This window comes from Oratosquilla oratoria, chromosome 9, assembly GCF_046742065.1.
Source record: "Oratosquilla oratoria isolate Oo_2021 chromosome 9, ASM4674206v1, whole genome shotgun sequence".
Lineage (NCBI taxonomy): Eukaryota > Metazoa > Arthropoda > Malacostraca > Stomatopoda > Squillidae > Oratosquilla > Oratosquilla oratoria.
In genome coordinates, this window is record NC_134785.1 from 38867043 (window position 1) to 38891456 (window position 24414).

Here is a 24414-nt window from a genome sequence, read left to right on the forward strand (position 1 = left end):
ATACAAAGTTTGATGTAAACAACTAAGATGAAGTTTACTTCTCAACCCAATTTTTAAAATAAGGCGCTATGGTTTCACCAAAGATGTGCCTTGTACAATGGTAAGTAAGCATATTTTCTCTGATACTTGCGTAACATAACGTACCGGTAATATTTAATATCTGATATAAATAACAATGAAAATAAGCCCATTCAAGATGGCGAGATATACTTTACTGGTAAATTATTATTCTCAACGATTTGTGGAGGAGTATGAGTACCATAATGTCGAGTGAATAGTTTAGAATATACTCTATTTGAAAAGAGCCTAATTGTTTCACTGCTGGTAGTAACCAAAGTGAACTACAATTTTAAAGGTTAGGAAATATATGAACCATGGATGGTGTGGTTCAGAATTTTTCCTATAGTTTTCCGTGCGTTTGATTTGCACTTATCTTTAGCGGTTCAGTAGACCTGTCAATTGGAGAATATAGATGTATACTCTGAGTAAAAGTTCAGGACAAGACAACATTATTTTCCCAGTCGAATGTGTTTTTCTGGGCTTGTTTGCACGAAATAAGAGGATTGTATTTTCTGCAATGTTATTGATACTAAAGATAATATTTTACAGCAGTTACCATCGAAGGGGTGGGGAAAGAAGTCATGTTTACAGATAGGACCTCTAGATTCCTGTGTATATTTGAACAAATATACCATTTGTCTGTAATTTTTATTATGATATATTTTTATTATGGTGTACCTTTAGTTTAGTTTATTCTCTTGCTTTTTAAGTCTTTTTTCCTGGCACAAGTGCATCATTTATGTGTTATGGTAACCCCTTTCCCAATGCATGAGTGATAATACAAAACTGAAAAACTAGCTCCACTTTTTATTTGCAAAAATAAATTTCATGAAATTAAGAAAATTGTAGCCAATAATTGGAGTGCAAATTAAATAACCTAACCAGTGAAAACAGCCTTATCTGTCCTAATAAGGGGAGTGACTAGTCAAAGCACACACCCACTTACTTCAAAAAGACCATTTAACACCCAAGACATCTGAACACTTTATGGATGAAGGCTCTATCCCCTGCCACACTGCTTAGATCAAGGGTAATGACTAATGTAGCAAGGCTTAGCTTCAACATAGCAGGACCCAGCAACCAGAACTGGTTTGTTTGTCCCCACTGCTTCATTGCCCGTATCAATTCAAAGTTATTTACAATGCAGACATCACTTTGTCATCCATTTACAGGGACCCCCACTCACTCCTTTCCTTTGTATTCTTTCTTCCCTACTTGTTAGACATTTGTTATACATCCAAAAACCCTTTCCCCATTCATCTATCTTATTCTTGTTCTTCCTCTTAAGTTCATTCCATCCACTCTGCTCTCCACACGTTTTGCCTAGTCTTTCCTCATTCATTCTTTCCAGATGCCTAAATCACCCCAGCACTTTTTGGACTATCCTAGCTGATATTTTTCCATCCCCATTCAGTACCTCACCACATTTTCATTGTATCCAGTCTTGTAACACTATATTCCTCAAATACTTAATCTGAAAAACACCCACTCATCAGAGACTATGAAATAAAGTCAAAGCCCATGGCATCAGAGGAAAAGTGTTTAAATGGATTAGTGACAGAAAACGGTGAATCACCACTAATGGTGTAAAATCCAAATGAGGTAGTATTATTAGAGTTCCTCATGGCTCAGTTTTGGGTCTCTTATTGTTCATTATGATTATATATGACTTGAACAATGGGACTAATAATGATGTTAGTAAGTTTATGGATAACTACAATGAGATGCCACATTAGGTCTGGAGAAGATGCTAGGTTACTGTAGGAAGATCTTAACAAATTGTTTGCATGGTCAGTGAAATGGCAAATGAACTTCAGTAACTCAAAGTGCAGTGTATTAAATAAAGGATTACATACATATACCAAGGGCTTTTTCCCTCTTACAAGGGAGGAATCCAAAAATAAGAGGCACAAATTGGTGTTCAATATAGGATTACTTAACCCCAAAAACAGGTATAGTGTAGATAACACCATTTTAGAGAGAACAGAATGTGAAAAAGACTCAGGAAGTGTTAGTGAATCCTGACCTTAAATCCAGGAAACAGTGCATTGGTGCCAGGAATAGAACTAACAGAGCAATAAGATTTATTGTCAGAACAGCTGCAAATGAAAGTGCAGATATATTTATTAGTTTATCTGATGGTAGACCCATCCTTGAATATGTGGTACAGTTTTGATTTCAGAATGGGTATTAATTTACTAGAATCAGTACAGAGGAAAATGACCAAAATGATACATGGGCTCATGGACATGGAACTGCCTAGTGTAGGCCTTATGGTCTCTTGCAGTCTTCTTTATTTTTATATTCCTATATTTTTGTACTTCCCATATATTTCAAGCTTCTACACCATGCAGCTCATTGGATACAATCATTCTTTCATATACCCTAATCTTTGTATGTATCCCCAAATATTTAATTCATGTAAAAAAAAAAATAATAATTTCACCCAGGCATTTGTTTCTTTTACTCTATAACTCACATTCATATCCACTCTGTGCATTGTCACAACAGTTAATTAATTAATTGCTCCAAATCTATCTTGTGGGAGACCCATGTCTTCCCAAAAGTCACTCAAGGAAAAACTGTGTGCTGTCTAGATATGGTTAGGGTGGGGCAGTGTAATGTTTCTGGTATCTTATGTGTGATGGGCTACATGTAACCCCAGATACTTGAAACTTCACTTCCTCCTGCCTCTTATCCTTCACATTCATATTTAAACTACTACCATAATCATTCCATATACATCTCATCACTTTACATATGCTCTCATTCATTTGTAATTTTCTTCTCTCACACATCTTTGCAAACTCAGTCGCCTGATGCCTCAGTTTCTTCTCAGAATCAGCCACAAGTGCAGTGTCAGACACTGATAACAACTAATTCACTTCCCATGTCTTCAGGAATATTTGTAGAAGTAGCTAAATAGATGCCAAAATGAGTGAGAGAATTAAAAAAAGATAATTATAACAGTAAGGAAAACTAAAGTATGGTTGAGGTCAGGAGAGTAAAGAAAATAATACAAGAGTACAAGAAGCATATATTAGAGAGGAAGAAAAAAAAATTGAAAAGGGTGTAATAATGAACCTAAATTGTTCTATAGATTTGTAAATTACAAGTTGAAACATAGAGAAGGAGTAATAAAGTTAAAAGTTAAAGGGATAGTATATGAGAAAGCAAAACAGCAAGCTGAAATGATTACTAAAAGTTTTCAATTAATATTCATCAAGGAAAAGGATTTTGAGGAAGAGAAAGGAGTAACAAGAGATCTATTAAACAATATAAAAATGGAGACTCAGTCTGTTGCCCTAGATCTCTCTTGGAGGAGACCCACGGTTCCGAGGTAACCAGCAACAGCCACTAGACTGGCCTGTCACTCAAGGAAAGAATATTGTGTTGTTTGGGACCAGGATGGGTCAGTATAGGATGAGATGTTAATTGTCTTTCATGTGATGGATGCATTTGGGTCAGTTTGTTTCTGTGGCCTGGCCTATTCTGTGTTAGAATAGTTTTAGTGCAGGGTGGTGACCTGAGCAGTCTTACTAGTGTAATTCTTGTTTCTCTCTCTTTTTATATATATATATATATATATATATGTACATGTCTAGTCAAATTTGAAGTTGCAAGTTGAATGGTTGGTTTTGAAATACTATACTTGTTTTATTATGTGAGTTTGTATTTGTTTTTGTGTGGATATGTGTAGTGGAAGTATTAGGTTATTGTAGATGTTTGAGTAGTATGCTGCCTTTTTTACGTTCAAATGGTTGTACTTATGTAATGTAATGAGATGGGCATGATTGAGGGCTTTTGCATAGAACTGTGTTCCTATGATTTCATGTGTTTTATGGGGAGGATTTTAGTTTCTGTATATAAATGCTCTATTGGGGTGTTTTTGGTGTATGCTGTTATTCTTCTCAATTATTTGTTTTGTATAGTTTGTTTTCATGATTGTATGGAAACATAGGTGAGTGTAGTTCTCAAGAACTGTTTGCTGACCAAAACTCATACTTGCTACAAATGTGAGTGTGTGTACTTTTTTGTTAATTGTCACTGTCAAGTCCTTAAAATTAGAAGAAGAAAAAAAACAAAAGTGAATCAACTTCTTGAAAACATAAAAATAAGAAAAGACACGGGGACAGATGTGATCTCAAATTGGATGTTGAAACAATGTAGAGAATAGTTCTCTTAAATGCTTGATCTCAGATTCATTTAGGCTTTTCTGTTCTGCATCCTTAAAGCTCAAAGTCTCTGTTCCCAATAGTACCATGGGCACAACCACTACCTCATATAGTCTCCTTTGCATTCATCCCCAGACACCTATTTCTCTTGACACATCATTCCCCTTAGAGGTTTATGTACTTACCTAACTCCTCAATTCATTTCCACCTCCACTCCTCCATTACTTGTTTTATGTGACTCCAAGTGTGTAATCTCTCCACTTTCTCTGGCCTTTTACCCTTTAAACTCACCCCAACCCACTGCCATCCTTACCCCCTATACTTGTCATCACCATTTGCCCACATTTACTTTCACTTTCACCTTCCCAAACAACACCACCAAGTGCTTTGGTCTCTCCTCTGACCCAGCCACAAGCTGTATGCAAAGTCTACTCTCACTGTCTACAAATCTCTACCTAATACCTTTACATTCCCCTTCCTCATTACTCTATCTATAAATATATTGAACAACCATGGTGAGAACACAACCATAGTGCAGTCTCACCTTTACCTCAGGCCACTCACTCTCCATTCCTAACTCTCACACTTGTTCTACTACTTGTGTAAAAACTTTTGTTTACCCTCAACAGACCTACCCTTGTTCCATACATCTGCAACATATCTCATAATACCTATATCACCCCTCTCATGTGCCTTCTCAAAATTCTTAAAAGACCCAAAAAATGTCCTTACATTTTGACAAAGATTTCTCACATATTTGTCTTACTCCATAAATTTGATCTATGCATTCTCTTCCTTAAACCCACATAGTTCTTCCCCAATCACCTCTTTTGTTCCCCATCCTCTCAATTAATACACTTCCATACATGTTACTAACTACAATTAAGAGGCTGATCCCTCTAAAAATAATACACTCATGTTTGTTCCATTTTCCCTTGTGTAAGACCTATACATGCATTCTTGCAGTCCACTGGAACACATCCCTCCCCTAAGCACACATTAAACAATCTCATTAGTCATTCTACTATAATTTCTTCTCCCTTTGTCAGACACTCCACATAACATCCATCTGACCCACTTACCAGCTTTCATCTCATTCAGTGCTCTTTGTATCTTGCTTTTCTATATCTCTATTAATATCCTCTCCCATCACAATAATTTTCTTGGAATCCCCCTCTGCCACAATCAAACCATCCCTGTCCTCTACTAATTCAGCAAATCCACGAAATTCTCTACCCATCTTCCCTTTACTACCTTCACTTCTGTTAGCATCAATCCATCATCATCTTTTACCATTTCTCTGCCCAATTCACTCACCCCTTCACTTGTTTCACTTCTTTCCAAAATATGTTTTTATTCTTTTGAAAATTCTCTGTTGAACATCTACCCAACCTTGTATCTGCTCTCCCCTTTGCCTCCCTCACTTTGTGTTTTGCTCCCACCGTCTTTTGTACCTCTTTATGTTTCCCTAGTTCTACTTTACAACTAGGACCAGTGACAGGTACCTGCGTGTGGTGGTCCTACAAGATGGACAGTGCAGTTTCCCATTCTCAAAAACTGTTAACCTCCTCACCTTCATCAAGAGGCTTTGAGAGGCTGACACTTGGTCTTTGGACTCTGCCCAAAATCCAACCACTTCAACTATAGTTTTTATACTTTTTCATACATTAAAAACTAACAGCTGCTCTCCTTCCCTTATCACTTCCAGCTGGTGATATGGAAAAAGTCCCACACCAGTACAACATAGACAACAGTCTGGAGCTTCTCATAGATCTGAGGGAGATCCCAAGGACTGTTGCCAGGTACTACAGGGCTGTGGATTTTCTACTTAGTGAAACTCTAGGCAACAATTGAATTGATTTTACTGTGTAACCCATCTTCATGTACTTGCTTCTTTTCTGCCACCACCACCTTTGCTTCCTTGTCCCACTATACATTGTCTCTCCTGTTCCCTCCCATCTTCTTTATTTCATCAGCTTTGTGCTCTGTGGCACTTCCTTCTTAAAACATATCCATTCTTTCTCTACTGTTTCCATTTTATCCTTCACTACCTCCTATACTTCTCAGCTTCAGGTATTCTTTCTCTCCCTTTTCATTAATTTGCTCATCCGTAGTGATTCTCTGCCTCTCTCCTTTTCTTATCTCTCCATTTTGCCTTCACTTTCAATTTACCTTCTACCAGATAATGACCTGACAATCCTCTGCTCTCTCCCCTGAATACATTTACATTCAGATCTTTTCCAGTCCTTTTGCATGCCACTACATAATCCATTAGCACCATCTGAACTGCCCTCTCCTACCCACCACCCCCCATGTACACCTAGATCTCTTAATCCAGCATACCAACTATCACTTGTGCAGACATTTGGCCCCAGGACATAAGCCTACTTCAGGAATTAGTGGTGTTTTATGTCCTGGGCCCAAATGTCCATACAAGTGGTGGTTGGCAAGTGTTGAATTAAGAGACATAGGTGTATATTTATGCTTGTCTCTCTTCTTAAATAGTTTATACTATCATCATTTCCCTTATGTCTTCTCTCCACTATAGTTCCTGCCTGGTACCCCATATCATTGATCTGTGAAATATATATATATATATATATATATATATATATATATATATATATATATATATATATATATATATATATATATATATATATATATATAATTGATCTATCAAATCACCTACTCTTGCATTGAAATCCCCCAACACCACTACAGGGACCTCCTTACCTCCAGGAAGTGCAGCCTTAAGGGGCTGACACTTGGTCTCTTGACTGGGCCCAAAGTTTTTCTCTATTAATTTTAGCTGTATTCCGTGTACCTTTCCACAATTTGAGAGCTGACTATTAGTTATTGCTCTCCATCTCCATTCACTTTTGGGTGATAACATAGAAACATAATGGAATTTGGAAACAGTAGAGTTTCGGAACAATATAAAATTGGAAACAAAGAAGTAAAAAAAGTAAACTGAGAGAGGGACCTAGGAGTAATCATCTCAAGTGACGACACCTGACAAACATGTAAATAAATTATTTGGAGAGACTTACAACTTATTAAGATCAATGAAAGTGGCCTTCGACTACATAGATGAGGAGATGGTTAAAAAAATAATTGTTACACTGATAAGACCAAAATTAGAATATGCTGTATCAATGTGGGCACCTAGCACAAAAAAGAACATAAGAAAATTAGAAAGAATCCAAAGAGCAGCGACAAAAATGGCACCCACACTGTCAAATCTGACATATGAACAAAAATTGGAGAAATTAGTTGTCAACACTAGAACAGAGAAGGGAAAGAGGGGATTTGTTGACCATTTTCAGTATTATGAAAGGGATGGAAGTTCTCAATAGAGATGACTTATTAAAGTGGGACAAAAGAGAAACAAGAGGACACAAAAAGAAACTAAAGAAAGACAGTTACAGAAGAGACCTGAAAAAAATAGCTTCCCACATAGAGTGATCAATGTCTGGAACAAACTGAACAGAGAAACAGTGATTGCCAGAACTATACACAATTTTAAGAACAAACTGGATGTGGAGAGGTACGAAAATGGGTCACTACGAGCATAGCTCTCATCCCGTAAAATACAACTAGGTAAATACACCAATACAATACAGACAACAGTCCAAAGTTACTTTCCAGAGTAATCTGTTGCCAGCAACTGGGAATGCAAGTTTTTCAGCTAGTGACACTGGAGGTAACAATTGTTATTAACACCACTATATGTACATTACTCCCAAAATTCTACACACTCATTCATATCAATCCTAAATGTTTTCTTCTCTTCACTACCAGGGTCATGTGCACTCACAAAAGCCCTTGTCTCATCCTAATTTCATTTTTGCCCAGATTATCCTTGAAGACACTTCTCTCCACTTCTCCACAGCCTTGACTTTTCATAGGGGGAAATATAGAATGGGGATCCCTATTCCATGACCATCACATTTAGCTGCCTTCTATGGCATGCATGGTAACATGATGGCAGCATTCTCCCTACACTGCATAAAGGAGGGACAGCAGCACTATAAAAATGTCTATTCATTTGCTCATAGGTAGAGATTTTACTCAACTTAGATAAATGATGTATGTCTCTGGTCCATAGGGGTGCCCCAAAAGTAATCCCAAAAGTATTGACTGCACATCACCATGCAGGTGTAGAAAACATGTGCTGTGGAGCACTTGTTGTCTTGCCCATGTGTCTAGACCTGACACACTAGCCACACACACCTGCCTATGACAGTGCGACCTTGCTTGACCCAAACTAACCTAATCCAGTGCAATTATGAAATTAATCACCATGAGTGATTACCCATGTGGTATATATTTATTAACTCCTGGCTGCATGTAAAATCAGTTCAGTTTTACCTTACAAGTAGAGATGAACTTACCAACACACTTTTCACCATAGCCCACAGCAGCTACACTGGTGACCCAAGTGAGGACCATGGATCCATCTCCCATTACTGCTGCCCCACCACCACTCCAATTCTCCAAACAGCCACTGGGGACATTAAACCAAGTGCAGCATATGTCGAGATGCTGTCCATCATCAGCCTCCTACCACAGCCAATGGAACCAGCAGGAGCATTGGCATGCTCCATCAGCTGTGGCTCCTGCGCTTCCCAGTGCTCATTCAATCTGTTTTTGGTAATGTCAATGACAAAATCACTACTGCAGCAGCAGCACCTGCCTACAGGCACCAAAAACAATGCCAGACCACTGCCCCCCACCACTGAACAGATGCACTGCAGACCTGCATCTCACCTTTGGGAGTTGCCACAACTCCAGGAGCTTTGTCCTGGCAGATGTCGGGATGCCTCTCCTGGGGCTGACTTTCCCATTCACTACAGGTTACTGGTCAACTTCACCAATAGCTTTGGTCTGCACAACAGCTCCTGCCTCAATGCCCCTCCAAACTGCATTACAATTAACCACAGCCACTTTCATTGATGCTAGACATTCCTATACCCAACATTCATTGAGGCATCTAGGGGCAATCTCAACATATCTCCAGTGGAGATGGCCAGTGGCCATTTTAAGAGGGGAGTATTGTACAAACTATGTGACATGGAGCACATGTTGTCTTGCCCAAACAAGTAGACCTTACGTGCTAGCCACTCACACCTGCCCATGACAGTGGGACCCTGCTTGACCCGACCTAACCTAATCCAGTGCAGTTATGTAATTATGCACCATGGGTTACCCACACAGTATATATATCAGCTCATAGCCGCTTGTAAAATTAGTTTACTTTTACCTTACAAGTAAAGGAGCCGAATTTACCTACACAGTTTTCTTCTCACTGTAGCGCACAGCAGCTACACAGGTATTACCCTAGTACTGTATAGGGTTCACATACATGCATACATGTACCAATGGCTTTTTCCCTCTTACAAGGGGGTTATCCAAAAACAAGGGCATAAAATCCACTCCCACCCATTCCATCCCCACATACTCCACTCCCATTCACCCCCCCTCCCTCCCCCATATCTTGGCTGCTCCTTAATGACAGGTCATCCCAGCATCTCACCCACAGCCCTGGGTCAGAAGCAATGTAGCAATACAGCACATCCACAACAAGGCCGCTTCATTTAATCGTTGACCCCCCTCTCTGTCCTGTCATGCAGAAAAAGAGAAATCGTGGAGAAATTCCTTCAGGCTGTGTCAAAATATCACTCACACATACTCCCTCATCCCCCCATCCCCACCCACTCCCATGCATCACAGCATCATCCATACACAACAATTCTCCACATGCCCCTATCAAAGGGTTCACATACTTCATAAAAAAAGAAAATCAATGAATCCCCTTCCATATATTCACATAGTCTTCCATACTCTTTTCTTACTTGCTCTGTTATGCCCTATTCAGATTAACAAATGCAAATATAGTTATTTTACTATTTCTTACATATTTTTTGCTAAGGTAGAGTTAAAAGCAGTGGTGTTTCATGGGATTCATTACAGTGTTCCACCTACTTGGACTTTAACCTCTTCAATATTAATCTAATATCTGTGCACACATCATGTTGCCTAATGTACAATGATGTATCACAATACATACATTACAAAATATAATGTCACAGAAAACGTGATCAAGCCTGTTCACAGAATACTTTTTTTTCAGCTACTACTACAAAATAAATATAACCAGGAAGTTGACACCAGCATCCTTGTATACCCCACTCATGGCCCATGATGCATACATAGGTGTTATCATATTCAAGATGTTAACTTATGAAACAAGATTGTTCATTCCTTCTCACAAATGTGGTTCATTAGTATCATATCAGAGTAGACAATTTAGGTGATTTATTCTTCCCATCCTTTGCAAAGGAATATCATCTTAAGATTCATTTCTTATCATTTGAAATATTAAGCTGGTCTAAAGGCACTTTTGCATTTTAGACTGCCAATTATCCCTTGTGTTCTTCTTGTCTCCACCCCATTTATTATATGAGGAGTTTTTACTTTCCCCTTCAGTACTTTAATATGAAGTTATTATCTAACGAGTTCCTTATATTTTGCAGAATGAGTCCTCAGCTCAAGAGATCTCCAACACAACTCAAGCTTTAATGACAATTCTGGTGCTGAGAGAAATGAAGAAAAATTATTCTTGAAGTATGCCATAGGCAGACCTAGTGGAGACATAAAAAAAGTCAGGAGCTGCAGTGTAGGATTGATGGTGCTTCTAAGGTTAGACTGACAGTAATTTCCTGCAGGGATGGCTGGAGCAGGTGACATGGTAAGGAGTTCAAGAACTAAAAGACGAGGGTCTGCTGAAACTAATTCCAAGGTAGATATGGATTGTGATGTAACCAATGGTGAGTCAGACAAGGAAATTGATGAAACTGAAACCTCTATAGAAAAATTCTTAAAACCTCTGATATGCATTCAATGTAATAAATTATTCCATACTGTAAGTTCATTCAAAGTTCATTTGAGGAGTCACATACGAGGGAAGCCGTATAAATGTGAGCAATGTGTAAAGGCTTTTGCCAGACCAAGTCATCTAGAAAAACATATGCGGACCCATACAGGGGAACGACCTTTTCAATGTACATTCTGTGAGAAGGCATTCAAATCATCTTATGACCAGAAGGTACACTTGAGAACACATACAGGTGAACGTCCCTACAAGTGCACTTACTGTGACAAGGCTTCCAAGTCATCAAGCGATTTCAAGCTGCATCTGAGAACTCACACCGGAGAGCGTCCATACAGGTGTACATACTGCGAAAAAGGCTGCATATCATCGAGTGAACTCAGAATGCACCTCAGGACACACACAGGGGAACGTCCTTATCAGTGTGCCCATTGCAGTAAAGCTTTCATTTCTTTGGCTCTTTTGAAAAGTCACTTAAAGGTTCATATGGAAGAACTTATACTAAAATGTTCACAAAGCACTGAGGTGCTCGCATCTGAAGACCAAAACAGGATTCACAGACAGAATCATACAGATGAGAGACCATACAAATGCAGTGTTTGTACTAAAGGTTTTGTCTCAAAAAGTCAACTTGAAGTACATATGAAAGACCATGATGAAAAAGAACCTCAGGCTGGGTTGAATGGGTTGGGGAATAAATCTGATACAGCTCTTCCAATGATGTCAGTTAAAAATGACAATGCACATCATCAGAACAGTAGTCAAATAGATAAAATACATCACTGTGTACAGTGTGATAAAAGATTCAGTTCAGTGGCTTCTTTCAGAGTTCACTTACGTGGGCATATACGAGGACGGCCTTTTAAGTGTGATCATTGTGATAAAAGCTTTGCCCGACCCAGCCATTTAAAAAAGCACATAAGAACTCATACAGGAGAGCGGCCATTCAAATGCACACAGTGTGACAAAGCATTCAAGTCATCTTATGATTGTAAAGTCCACTTGAGGACTCATACTGGAGAACGGCCATACAAATGTAGACTTTGTGATAAGGCATCTAAATCATCAAGTGACTTTGTATTACATATGCGAACTCACACTGGAGAACGACCTTACAAATGTACATATTGCAGCAAGGCTTGCATATCATCAAGTGAACTCAAAATGCACTTACGGACACATACGGGAGAACGCCCATACAAGTGTAACCATTGTGATAAAGCCTTCATGTCCTCAGCCCTTCTTCAGGCCCATACCAGGAGTCACACTGGAGAACGACCTTTTGAATGTGCACTGTGTGGTAAGACCTTTATGTCAAAGAGTCATCTGGGAGCTCACATCAGGACCCATACAGATGGACGACCCTTTACCTGCGATCACTGTGAGAAAAATTTTAAAACCAAAATGGCCCTAGTAACTCACATAAAGACCCACACAGAGGATAAGGCTTGTGAGACCACTTGGCAGACTGATTATGGTGTTCAAGAAAAAAAATGTTCATGGCCAGATTCAATGAAAGTTGAAGACTATCAGTTAGTTCCAGATTACACTAAAGTTGGTGTGGATTGTTAGCAGCCACACTAGTCCCAACAGTATAGAAGTATATTTGATCAGTTTTATTCCTGCTAGCCCATGACAGTTTTATTCATATTATAGATGGACCCCAAATTGAAGGGGGTTGTAATTATTCACAGTCCTTTTCAATTGGGTTTACCCTCTCAGTTAAGTACAGTTAATGCAGCTTTACTCAGAATAAAATCTGTTGGGTATACTGTCATACTGAAGAAGTCATCCAGAGCAAACCTTGATTCATTTAAGAAACATTATTAACTCCAATTCCAATGAATAAATTACATATGTTTACAGAATATGTAGACACCTGATGCCTAAAGCCTCAGACCTGAAAGGAAAGAGATCCTTATGCTATGCAAAGTTAAGGCACATTAAAATTGATGTAACAAGAATAGTTACAATGTAACCCTAACTTAAGTGATAAGCTACTTAGATGTTTAGATTATTTTCTTTTTAAAGCTGTACAGCAAAACCAGGAGTACAATTAACATGCCATGAAAGTATAAGTGATGATCTACTAAGTGTCACTAATTTGATATGTCAAATTTGTTTTTAGTAAGATTTTTGTATCTACTCCATCAACCTTATAGATGTGATTGATGGATTGGTTGTGTGGAACATGCTAGGAATCTGTCTCAACTTTCTCCACCCCACCACTTGTCAGTCATATGCAGTGGAGTAGATGGGATGGGGTGTTAATGCAGCTATAAAGTAGTTTAGAATATGATAAGTTATGTTACTGATATGGGAGTAACTTTTGTTTAAAATTTGAAAAAAAAAATTGCATGTAATAAGTATTTTAGAAATGAGCTAATCATTGAAAGGTATTAAAACTGAAATTGTATTTGGTAGACAAGTATATTCTAGTGTAATGAGTTAAGAATTAAATTGTTTGAATAACACCTCAAACCACAACTCTACACTGATTAAGTTAACATACTTAGCCCGTTATCTGTGGAGGGTTTTCCCTCAGCTTAATGTAATCACTGCAGTGGCTAATATATAAACTACAAAAGTAAAATGCAGTGAAGGGTTTAGTCAAGATAGGCTCAAGTTTTATAAGGTTGTGTACCCTTACGTGGAACAAAATATTTAATGTTATTTTGCTGAAGAGGTTAAGTCTGACTATGGCATTATTTACATTTGTATGTAATATGTGCTCAATGATATAGGAATCTAAGAAAGTATAGTTTTGTAAGATTTATTCTACTAATGATGGAAATATTTTGTAAGACTGTATTCTGCTAATGATGGAAATAGTTTGTAAGATTGTATTCTTCTTGTGGTGAAACAAATACTATTTTTCAATAGAATGGAAATGTACAAGATGCATGTGTATCCCATTGATTGGGATGGAAGAAAGCAGCAATGGGTACCTGTTTGTAATGGTCCTGTGAGATGGACATTGGAGAGAATCATCTTGCTGTTTGTCTTCAGGTCCTGTTAACACCCTCACCTTCATTTGAAGGTCCAGCCCCAAGAGGCTGACATTTGGTCTCTGGATAGGATCTTTCTCTGTCAACTTTGACAAGTGGTAGTGGTTCTTCTCCTCTTCCCACCACCACAGACAGCAGTCCAAAATTTCTTCCTAGAGAGATCTATAAGAGGGCCTGAGGGCTATTACTGTCAACTGTGGAGATACAAGTTTTGAGTCTGGAATTTGAGGCAGCAATTAATGTTTTACATACATATACCAAAGGCTGTTTCCCCCTTACAATGGAGGTAGCCAAAAAACAAAGACACAAAATCCACTCCCACCCATTCCATCCCCACATACTCCGCTCCCATTCACCATCCTCCCTCCCTCTTATCTTAGCTCCTCCTACATGACAGGTCCTCCCTGCATCTCCACTTCCCTAGGTCAGAAGCAGAGTTGCAAGATGCAGCACATCCACAGCAAGGCCACTTCATTAAATTGGCACCCCCCCCCCCTCCCATGCCCCCTTATGCAGAAAAAGAGAAGACGGGGAGAAATCCCTTGGGGCTGCTTCAAATTATTTTTCACACATACCCCCTCACCCTCCCCCCCAGTCTCCACCCACTCCCTTTCATACATCACAGCATCATCTATACGCAACCATTCTCCATTCACCCCTATCTTTTCTCTTCTCTCGTTCTTCCTCAACAGACATTCCCCTCCTTCCCAATGTCCCTATTATCCCCTCCATCCCTCTCATCCTCAGTTGCCCCCTCATATTCATTCCTTCCACCTGTGCCTTCCACACATCTTTCACCAATCTTTCTTCACTCGTTTTTTCCATGTATCCAAAACATCCCAATACTCTTTCATCAATCCTATCTCCCAACTCCCTTTACACCCCCATTCTCCTCCTCCTCCTCATTTCTCACTCAATACAGCCTAGTAACCCTTATACTTCTCAGGCACATTCAAACTCCCCTCTTCCTCTCTTATGTTCCATATTTCTGCCCCATACAGTGCTATCAGCACAATCACTCCTTCATACAATCTCCTCATAGCATCCATTCCCAAGTGTCTATTTGTCATTACACGTTTTAATCCCCCAAGACATTTACTTGTTTCTCTCAATCAACATGCTACCTCCACCTCCACTCCCTCTCCTGCCATGTTTGTACCAAAGTATCTAAAACTATCCACTTCCTCCAGTTTCTCTCCCTTTATACTCACTTCTAATCTGCTGCCACTTTCTCCCCTTGTACATCTCATCATCTTACATTTACCCACATTTATCTTCAACTTCCTTCTTTTGCACACCTTCCCAAACTCTGTGACTGACTTCCTCAATCCCTCCTGTGATCCTGCCACAAGTACAGTATCACCAGCAAACAACAATTGGCTTATCTCCCACTTTTCTCCATTTTCTTTAACCATCTCCAATCCCTGACCCATTACCCTTGCATTTACCTCTCACTCCACCCCATCCATGTATAAATTGAACAGCCAAGGTGACATAACACATCCCTGGCGAAGTCCCACCTTATTATTTTTTGCATCTGACCTAGTTATGGACCAAAAGCTCTCCTGTCAGCATGCTCCTTTGTAATCCTTTGTAAACCTTTACCTCACCTCAAGCCACTCACTCTCTCCATTTCTGATTCTAACACAGGCTCTACTACTCTCTTAAAAACTCTTAACTGCTCTTAACAGCTTTCCTCCTATCCTACATGTCTGCAATACCTCCCATAGAGCCATCCTGTCTACCCTGTCATAAGCCTTTTCCTAATCCATAAAGGCCCAAAAAACATCCTTACCTTTTCCTAAAGCTTTCTCACATATCTGTCTTACCACAAAAATCTGATCCACACAACCCATACCAGTCCTAAACCCATACTGTTCCTCACCAATTACTCCCTCTGTTCCTCTCCAAATCCTCTCAAACAAAACCCTCCCATAACCCATAAGTGTGGATTGCTTTCTGTGTCAGTGGCTGGAAGGAGAAAGAGTAAGTTACCAGTTGTCAGCTGTCTGTATGTAAAAGAGTGGGAGATAGCCAAAACTAGTATAGATCTTGGACCTGGCTCAGAGACTGTGTGTTAGTCCTTTGGGACTGCATCTTCATATAGAATTGATGTTATTGATGAAATTTTAATACAAGTGGCAGGAAAGTGATTCTTTCCAATATCCAGCACGCAGGACCATCTTGCACAGGCTCCCTTCTTTGGCCATATACTGTATATATATATATATATATATATACATACACACACACACACACATACATACATATACATACATACATACTTGTACCTGAAGTGGAGTGAAAGACCTCATGTTCCAATTTTGTATGTCCTAGACTTGTGGTTTCCATATTTAGGTAAAACAAAGGTTTTTCACAAATGGTTTATTAACATGAAAAATATGTTAGTACTATGTTGGACAGTAGTTATTAAACATAGTACTATGTTGGACAGTAGTTTTTAAACACAGCTAATATTAAAAATTATTGTATATTTTTCTACAATTGTGGGCATTTGTCTTGGCTTCACATATTTCTTAAACATTTGATGTGCTAGGCTACAGGAGGACAGCTCTTGTACAGAGTGTAGTCTGATAAATTAAGAAGAAACTGAATGATCATGAAATTCATTTAAACAAAACTGAAAGAAGAATTAGTCATCTTCAAATATCAGTTAACTTACTAAAAAAAAAAATTCCAAGAGTATTATTTGATAGGTACACTCTCATAATTAATTTGTAAGTAGTATTAAGACAATGTGGTGCTGTGGTTTGTTATTATCAATCCCACTTCACACAAAATGGGTTCAGGCTGGCATTCAACAAATACCAGTGGTTGTTTCTTGCCTTGACAGCCCAAGTAGACAGCAAAGGCCACAGGTTTCAGTTGCAGCTAAGCATATCCTGGTCTAAGCATCTTGATTTATATTAAGATATACACATAAGGTTCCTGCTAGCCAAACTTAAGGTTATAGATTACTCTAAGTTAAGAAGTTTTGCAAGAGACTGTTTTATAATTATAGATACAGTGCAGTGTTTCAGTTTAATGTGTTACTGCAACACATGGAGCTTTGATTTTGCCCTACATTAACAATCAGTTTAATCCCCAAAATATGATTGACTGCCACTCACCTAGGCTATCGAAGCATAAACTAAAGATGACCGCTTTAGCTCCAGCTAAATGCCTCCTGGCATAAGTTATTCATGTTGTGGCTTGATAATAAACAGGTGAATTAACAGTATTAGGCTGGTCCCTCTGACAGCACTGTCTTTTTGACAATAGCATACAAGTTTTTGTGATTAAGAATATTTTGGTCATTTCTTCATCATTTTATACAGAGAAAAAATTGTATGTATATTTAGAATTAGGTTGGATATTTACTTAAATTTCATACAAAGTTTACATGGAATCCCATCTTTTGTTCTCCATTTGTCAAACCTTGCCTTGAATTCTTGGATTATATTTTTATCTAACTTTCCACAAGTCTGCACATGTTTGCTATGACCTTGACCTTCCTTCCCATACAATTAATTCATCTCTGTTGACTTTCTCTGAACCTGTTTCCAGTTTGAATATCACTATCATTTTGCCTCTCTGTTCTTCTAAGGTGGGGGTCCTAAATTTTTCTGATATCTTTTTTTAAGTATGGTGACAACATCACCACTATGTATTCCAATCTGTGCTGTATTGAGTTTTCACTGATTTCTTTCATGTCATCAATGTAGTGAAATACCACTCTTATATATATATATATATATATAATATATATACATACATACATATTCTGTTGAAAACGACAGCAAATTCATTAGAAATTAATTTCTTTCTTAAGCTTTCTAGCTTTCGGAAAGTCGATTTCTGGGGAACTAAGAGGGGAAGAAGCAAATTTCCAATTGACATTGGTAACTTATATTAACACAGAAGTCTATGTTATATACAAAATAAATGAAAATAAACAAAACACAGTATGATAAACCCAAGACGTTTCGCAGATTGTTCTGCATCTTCAGTTGGAATGAAGGGAAGTGTGACCAAGACCAAGACACTTCCCCTCATTCCAACTGAAGATGCAGAACGATCTGCAAAACGTCTTGGGTTTATTATACTGTGTTTTGTTTATTTTCATTTATTTTGTATATAACATAGACTTCTATGTTAATATAAGTTACCAATGTCAATTGGAAATTTGCTTCTTCCCCTCTCATTTCCCCAGAAATCGACTTTCCGAATGCTAGAAAGTTTAAGAAAGAAATTAATTTCTAATGAATTTGCTGTCGTTTTCAACAGAATATGCTTAAAAGAGAATCTCCTGCCACGCTTCACGAACATACATACATACATACATATACCAAAGGCTTTTTGGGTAGCCAAAAAGAAAAAGGCATAGAAATCACTCCCACCCATTTCATTTCCTATATATTCCACTCCCCTCCACCCTCCTCCCTGCCTCCTATCTTGGCACCTCCTGGATGACAGGTCATCCCTGCATCCTGTCCACTGCCCTGGGTCAGAAGCAGTGTTGCAAGACACAGCACATGCACAGCAAGGCAGCTTCATAAATTTGGCGACCCCCCCTCTCCGTCCCCTCATGCAGAAAAGGAGAAGACAGGGAGAAATCCCCTCGGGCTGCATCAAATGTTTTTCATGCATACTTCCTCACCCCCCATTCCCCACCCACTCCCCCTCATGCATCACAGCATCATCCATACACAACCCTTCTCCATTCACCCCTATCTTCTGTCCTCTCCCATCCATCCATCTCATCCTAGAACGCCCCCTCATATTCACTCCTTCCACCTCTGCCTTCCACACTTCTTTTACTAATCTTTCTTCACTCACTCTTTCCATGTGTCCAAACCATCCTAATACTCTTTCATCAACCCTATCTCCCAGCTCCCTTTCAACCCCTGTTTTTTTTTTTTTTTTTTTTTTTTTTTTTTTTTTTTTTTTTTTTTTTTTTTTTTTTTTTTTATATGATACCTAAGTCCTTTTCCACCATTGTTTTGCTATAATTTCATTTCCCATTTTGTAATCCATTGTTGGTCTTTTTTTACTTTGGCCAGTTTCCTTTGTGAATTGGTATCACATTTGCTTATTTCCAGTCTAAGGATACCTTACCCTCTTTCAGTGAACTAGTTATTAAATTGTGTACTTTATTCACCAGTTGTTCTGTGCATTCTTTCAGTATTCATTTTTATATCATCAGGCCCAGTTTTCTTTATGAATTGGTATCACATTTGCTTATTTCCAATCTAATGATACCTTACCCTCTTTCAATGTCCTGAGACCTTCCTTGTTTCCAGTCTTTCTAACAATGTAAACATTTCTTCCATTTTCATGGTGATGTCATTCATAATGTTTACATTTTTTCCATTCTTTGCTCTCTCATACTTTTCATCCTTGTTGAGTACTGACAGGAAGCTTTTATTCATTATTTCTGCTTAATGTTCTTATATATAACTGATCTCTGTTAACATATCCTTTCCCACATTTCCTTATTAAACAGTTCAGCATCACCTTTTCTTCCATTTCCTGATATATCCATTTATTTTCTTTACCTCTCACTCACCCTTACTTTTTACTTTTGTTTTATTTTTTACTTTACTTTCCTCTTTCCTACTATCTTGTATTCATGCAGTCATAGTCAATTCTGGCTGGGCTTATCCCTCTTGATCCTTTTTCCCCTTGTCTATTTTTTTTTTTTTTTTTTTTTGCATTTCCCTTTCAAGATGTAAGGTTACTAGTGTCACTTTCAGTCCCTTTTGGTTGTATAGAGAATATGTGAGTGATGTTCAAGATTGGCTTCAAACCCATTTTCACTTCTTCTTACTCCTCTTCCTCCTCCTCAGACTTCTCTCTCACATTCTGTCTTTTCTCTTTCTTTTCTCTCTCTCCCCCACCCTCCATTGAATAGGTTTCATGATGTGCTATAAAGTAAATTCACAAGTGTATGCAGGAGATAATATAAATCATGACTGAAAATGTAATAAGTGTTATGCTGATGTACAATTTTTTTCCCCTGAGAAAATAAATTTGCTTAATAAACTGAAATTGGATCAGTGAACCATTAGGAGACTGTATTTTTTTCATATACTTTTATATGAATCTTGTAATGTATTCACTTAGTATATAATTAATTTAGTGAATGGGGCTCCAAAACTGATTATATTGGTATATAGAGACCCCACTGTATTGCTTAAGTCATAGTAGATCTGGTTTTGATATTTATAAATTAAGTTTCAGACTAGTTTTTATTGATGCGATAGTCATTAGCATAATTTCATTTCCTCATTGACTGCAGTTTACTATGTGCTAATGTCAGTGATCTTCATAAATGTATGTGTGTGTTTACATTGGAAATATGTAGACTTGCCCTTTAAGCAAATATGTGATTTTATGTTACACTGAAGTGTAGCAGTGGCTTATGGCAGTGAAATAGGGAGTCCTGCAAATATATACAACATGGTTATAACAGTGTTAACATACACAACCTTTCCCACACTTTCCAGGAAGCTACATCAAGCCATTGATATAGTGGAATAATTCAGCCAACCCTAGTTCCGTTAGATAAAGATTTCTGTTTTTTCAAGAGAAATTTTTAAATTAGTTATTTACTTATATATTATTTAGTTATTTTTGCTTTTCTTTTCTCTTTTGTTCTTTTTCATTATACACTAGTGTATAATGTCTATATCCATACATAGGATGCATGCGGATTGCAGATATAGTTAAGAGTTTGAGGTCTAGTAAAACAAGAATAATGCACTATTTTCTGAAATAAGGTAATCTTGTTCAGGAGCACAGGTGCATACACACACACAAGCATGAGGCTAGGTATGATCAGTTGAGGAATAGATGGGACCCAATGAGCATTGCTCCTTTACTATCTACTGTTAGGTAAATACACATTAATACTATTATCTAAGTTCTCAGTCATTTTGAGTTTTTGACCAAGAGTAGGCCTTACTCTCAAATTCCATCCGAACTTTAGGAATATTATATAATTAGGTTGGTTAAAAGGGGGAAAAAAAAAGTGAAAGACAGTATGTAAACATAGCAGTATTGGCTGCCACATGTCAACTGCCTAAATGGAAGTCTTGAATTTCTTCTGAACTTCAGGCATATTGAATGATAAGGTTGGTTAAAAAAAAAGTGAAATATTGTAAGTAAACAAGCAGTGTGGCAATCACAGGTCAGCTGCCCTACTGGCACATGACATGCTGGGTCAAGTGATGCTTCACTTAGTTTAATGGAAGGTTTCCACAAAATCAAGCAATTCCTGAAATGTTAATATTTGTAGTATCAAGTCTGCTAAATCAGTGTTATATTAGGGTTTTACAGCTGTTGCATCTGGAGAGTACAGCATACAGAATGTTCTGTATGTATACACTGTTGCATATGTAACACCACAACCTTTATTACTGCCACAAGTCACTACTGCTAAAATGTGTACTAATACAATGCTCATTGGTCTTGGATGTCTACAAAGCAAGTGCAGCAGAAATATTAATTAGTGTGGGATAGATATTTTCTGCTTTAGAGACAAACCAGGCTTAGTCAGGTAATTTGAAGTACAAGATACAGCAGAATTCTCAAAAAGATTGTGACAATTATTAAACTAAAATAAGCAAATATGGAGACAGGGTAACTTTTTACACATTGTAAACATTATCATTTTTACTAATAATTGATATACCCAAATGGTTAGGTTCAAAGCTTTGAATTTTGATGCTTCATTTAAATTTACTTAAGATACAGTGGTCTCACCCAGCTTTATTTTGATATTGTGATGAAAAATAATGGTTTCATTTCTTCATTTATCCAGCGTCAGATTGGTCACATAAGACAAAGGTGTTTTTGTAATGACTTACAAAATGTTTGTCACATGTACAAGTATTTTTTATTAAACAAGTAATTGAAAATAAGTTTCATTCCCCTTCCATATCTAAGTGAAGATGGATTTTCTTTGTGAAGTCCACATCTCAGATCCCTTCACCCATTCACTGCAGTGATCCTCACCCCCCCCAACACACACACACACATTTTCAGAATTATGAAAGAGATGGAAGTTCTCAATAGAGATGACCTATTAAAGTGGGACAGAAGAGAAACAAGAGGACACGAAAAGAAACTAAAGAAAGACAGTTACAGAAGAGACCTGAAAAAAATAGCTTCCCACATAGAGTGATTAATGTCTGGAACAAACTGAACAGAGAAACAGTGAATGCCTGAACTATACACGATTTTAAGAACAAACTGAATGTGGAGAGATACAGAAATGGGTCACTACAAGCATAGCTCTCGTCCCGTAAAATACAACTAGGTAAATACACATGATAGTCGAAGTGACAGCAAAGATTGGATTCCAGGAAAAAGCTACTACATTCATGGATCTCAACAATGAGGGAGTACCTGTGTTGTTTTAGTAGGGAAGGGGAAAGCTCATGGTGTAGTGGGAAGGTGAAGTAAAAGGAGAAGGGGAGGGATTACTGAGTAAAATGGAAGGAAATGAGGAAGGGGACGAATGGGCCCCAGAAGTCAGAAGGAATGTCAACAAGAGGTGTGCAGACAATAGAGGTGAAGTCGAAGAGCTTAGTAAAAATTAGAAATATAGATAAGAGTAGCACAATGGAAGGTGAAGATCATTATTTCCATGGATTTAATGAGGGAGGAGATGACAATCTCCCCCGATCAGCAAGTCTAGAGGAAAAACTAGAGAAAATGAACGAACAGTGGGAGGTTAGGTTCAGTCAACTTACACAGATTACACAAAGAGTTAATAAATTGGAAGAATTAAAGGTGAACCAAAACATAGACAAAGAAATAGAAGAATTAAAGACACCATTAAAAGAAGCAAAGGATGAGAATGAGGAATTAAAGAAGAAGAATAAAGAGTCCATAGCAAAAGAGGTACAGGGTTGGAGAAAAGTCCAAGAGAACAACAAAATTTAATTTAGAGGTATAGTAAAACAACAGATGAAAAAACAAAGGACACAGTTATTAAAGTGATGAGAGAGAAGGAGAATATAGTAAGAGACTTAGCAGATAAAAAGAAATGTATAATCATATTAGGGATGGAAGAGAAGCATAATCCAAATAGGACTACAAGAGTAGAGGAGAAGGAAAAAGTGAACAAGATATTAGAAGTAGTTCAAGAAGATGAACAAGGAACAGGGAAAGAAATTGAAGAAATATATAGACAAGGGAAATACAATATAGATAAGACCAGACCAATTAAGGTTAAATTCAGGTCACAAACGACAGCAGAAAATATCTTAGCAAAAAGTGATCTATATAAACAGGTATGGATAAAAAGAGACATAAATAAAGAGGATGAGAAAGGAAAAAGAATGGAAGCTAAGGAAAAAACAAGAACAGAACAGTCAGAAAAAGATAAATTCTATTCGAGAGTAGTGGAGGAAATGGTTCATAGTAGAGAAGAATGGAAGGGAAACAGAAAACAGGATGGAGGTAGCAGAAAATTAAAAGTGTCTTACACAAATATAGATGGCTTAATAACAGGACTGAATGAACTGAATGATTACCTGAAGGTGTGAAAGGGGCATTACAAAAGAGAGGAATGTCTGTAGAGGAAGGACGGGAGAGGACAGAAGATAGGGGTGAATGGAGAGGGGTTGTGTTTAGATGATGCTGTGATGCATGAGGGGGAGTGGGTGGGGGATGAGGAAGTATGTATGAGTTGTTAAGATGATGAGAGCAGGTATATCACCTGGATTGGATGGATGTCATAGAGAATGTTTGAAAAAAGGAGGTACAGTAATGGTGGACTGGCTGGTGAGGTTATTTAATGTTTGTTTAAAAGAGGGTAGAGCACTGGAGGAGTGCCTGTATAGTTCCACTTTACAAAAGAAAAGGGGACAAGTGTGAGTGTAGTAGTTTCAGAGTGATCAGCTTATTAAGTGATAGTTGGGAAGGCTTATGGGAGGGTCTTGATTGAGAGGAACAGAGGGAGTAATTGGTGAGGAACAGTATGGGTTTAGGACAGGTAGGGGTGAGTAGATGAGGTTTTTGCGGTAAGACAGATATGTGAGAAAGCTGTAGGGAAAGGTAAGGATGTTTTTTTGGCTTTTATTTAACCAGCTGATCACTCTGAAACTACTACACTCACACTTGTCCCCTTTTCTTTTGTAAAGTGGAACTATAAAGGCACTCCTCCAGTCCTCTGGCACTGTACCCTCTCATAAACAAACATTAACCTCACCAGCCAGTCCACCATCACTGTACCTCTTTTTTTCAGACATTCTCCATGACATCC

At 38.0% G+C, this 24414-nt stretch overlaps 1 protein-coding gene across 2 annotated transcripts; it reads left to right on the plus strand.

The window, feature by feature from the left end:
• On the plus strand, nt 1-17963 carry LOC143028312 (uncharacterized). Of its 2 annotated transcripts, XM_076190205.1 has the most exons (3): nt 1-100; nt 5944-6037; nt 10775-17963. In XM_076190205.1, the coding sequence occupies exon 3, from the start codon at nt 10969-10971 to the stop codon at nt 12700-12702; it is 1734 nt and encodes a 577-aa protein (XP_076046320.1). In that variant the 5' UTR covers nt 1-100; nt 5944-6037; nt 10775-10968; the 3' UTR covers nt 12703-17963. The 2 variants fall into 2 exon arrangements, with proteins under 2 accessions (XP_076046320.1, XP_076046321.1); XM_076190206.1 differs by lacking the exon at nt 5944-6037 and having other exon boundaries at nt 4-100.
• The last annotated feature ends 6451 nt before the right edge of the window (nt 17964-24414 follow it).

Bases quoted from the DNA above. Each gene is read 5' to 3' on its own strand.
- LOC143028312 (XM_076190205.1), top strand. From the start codon at position 10,969: ATGGCTGGAGCAGGTGACATGGTAAGGAGTTCAAGAACTAAAAGACGA.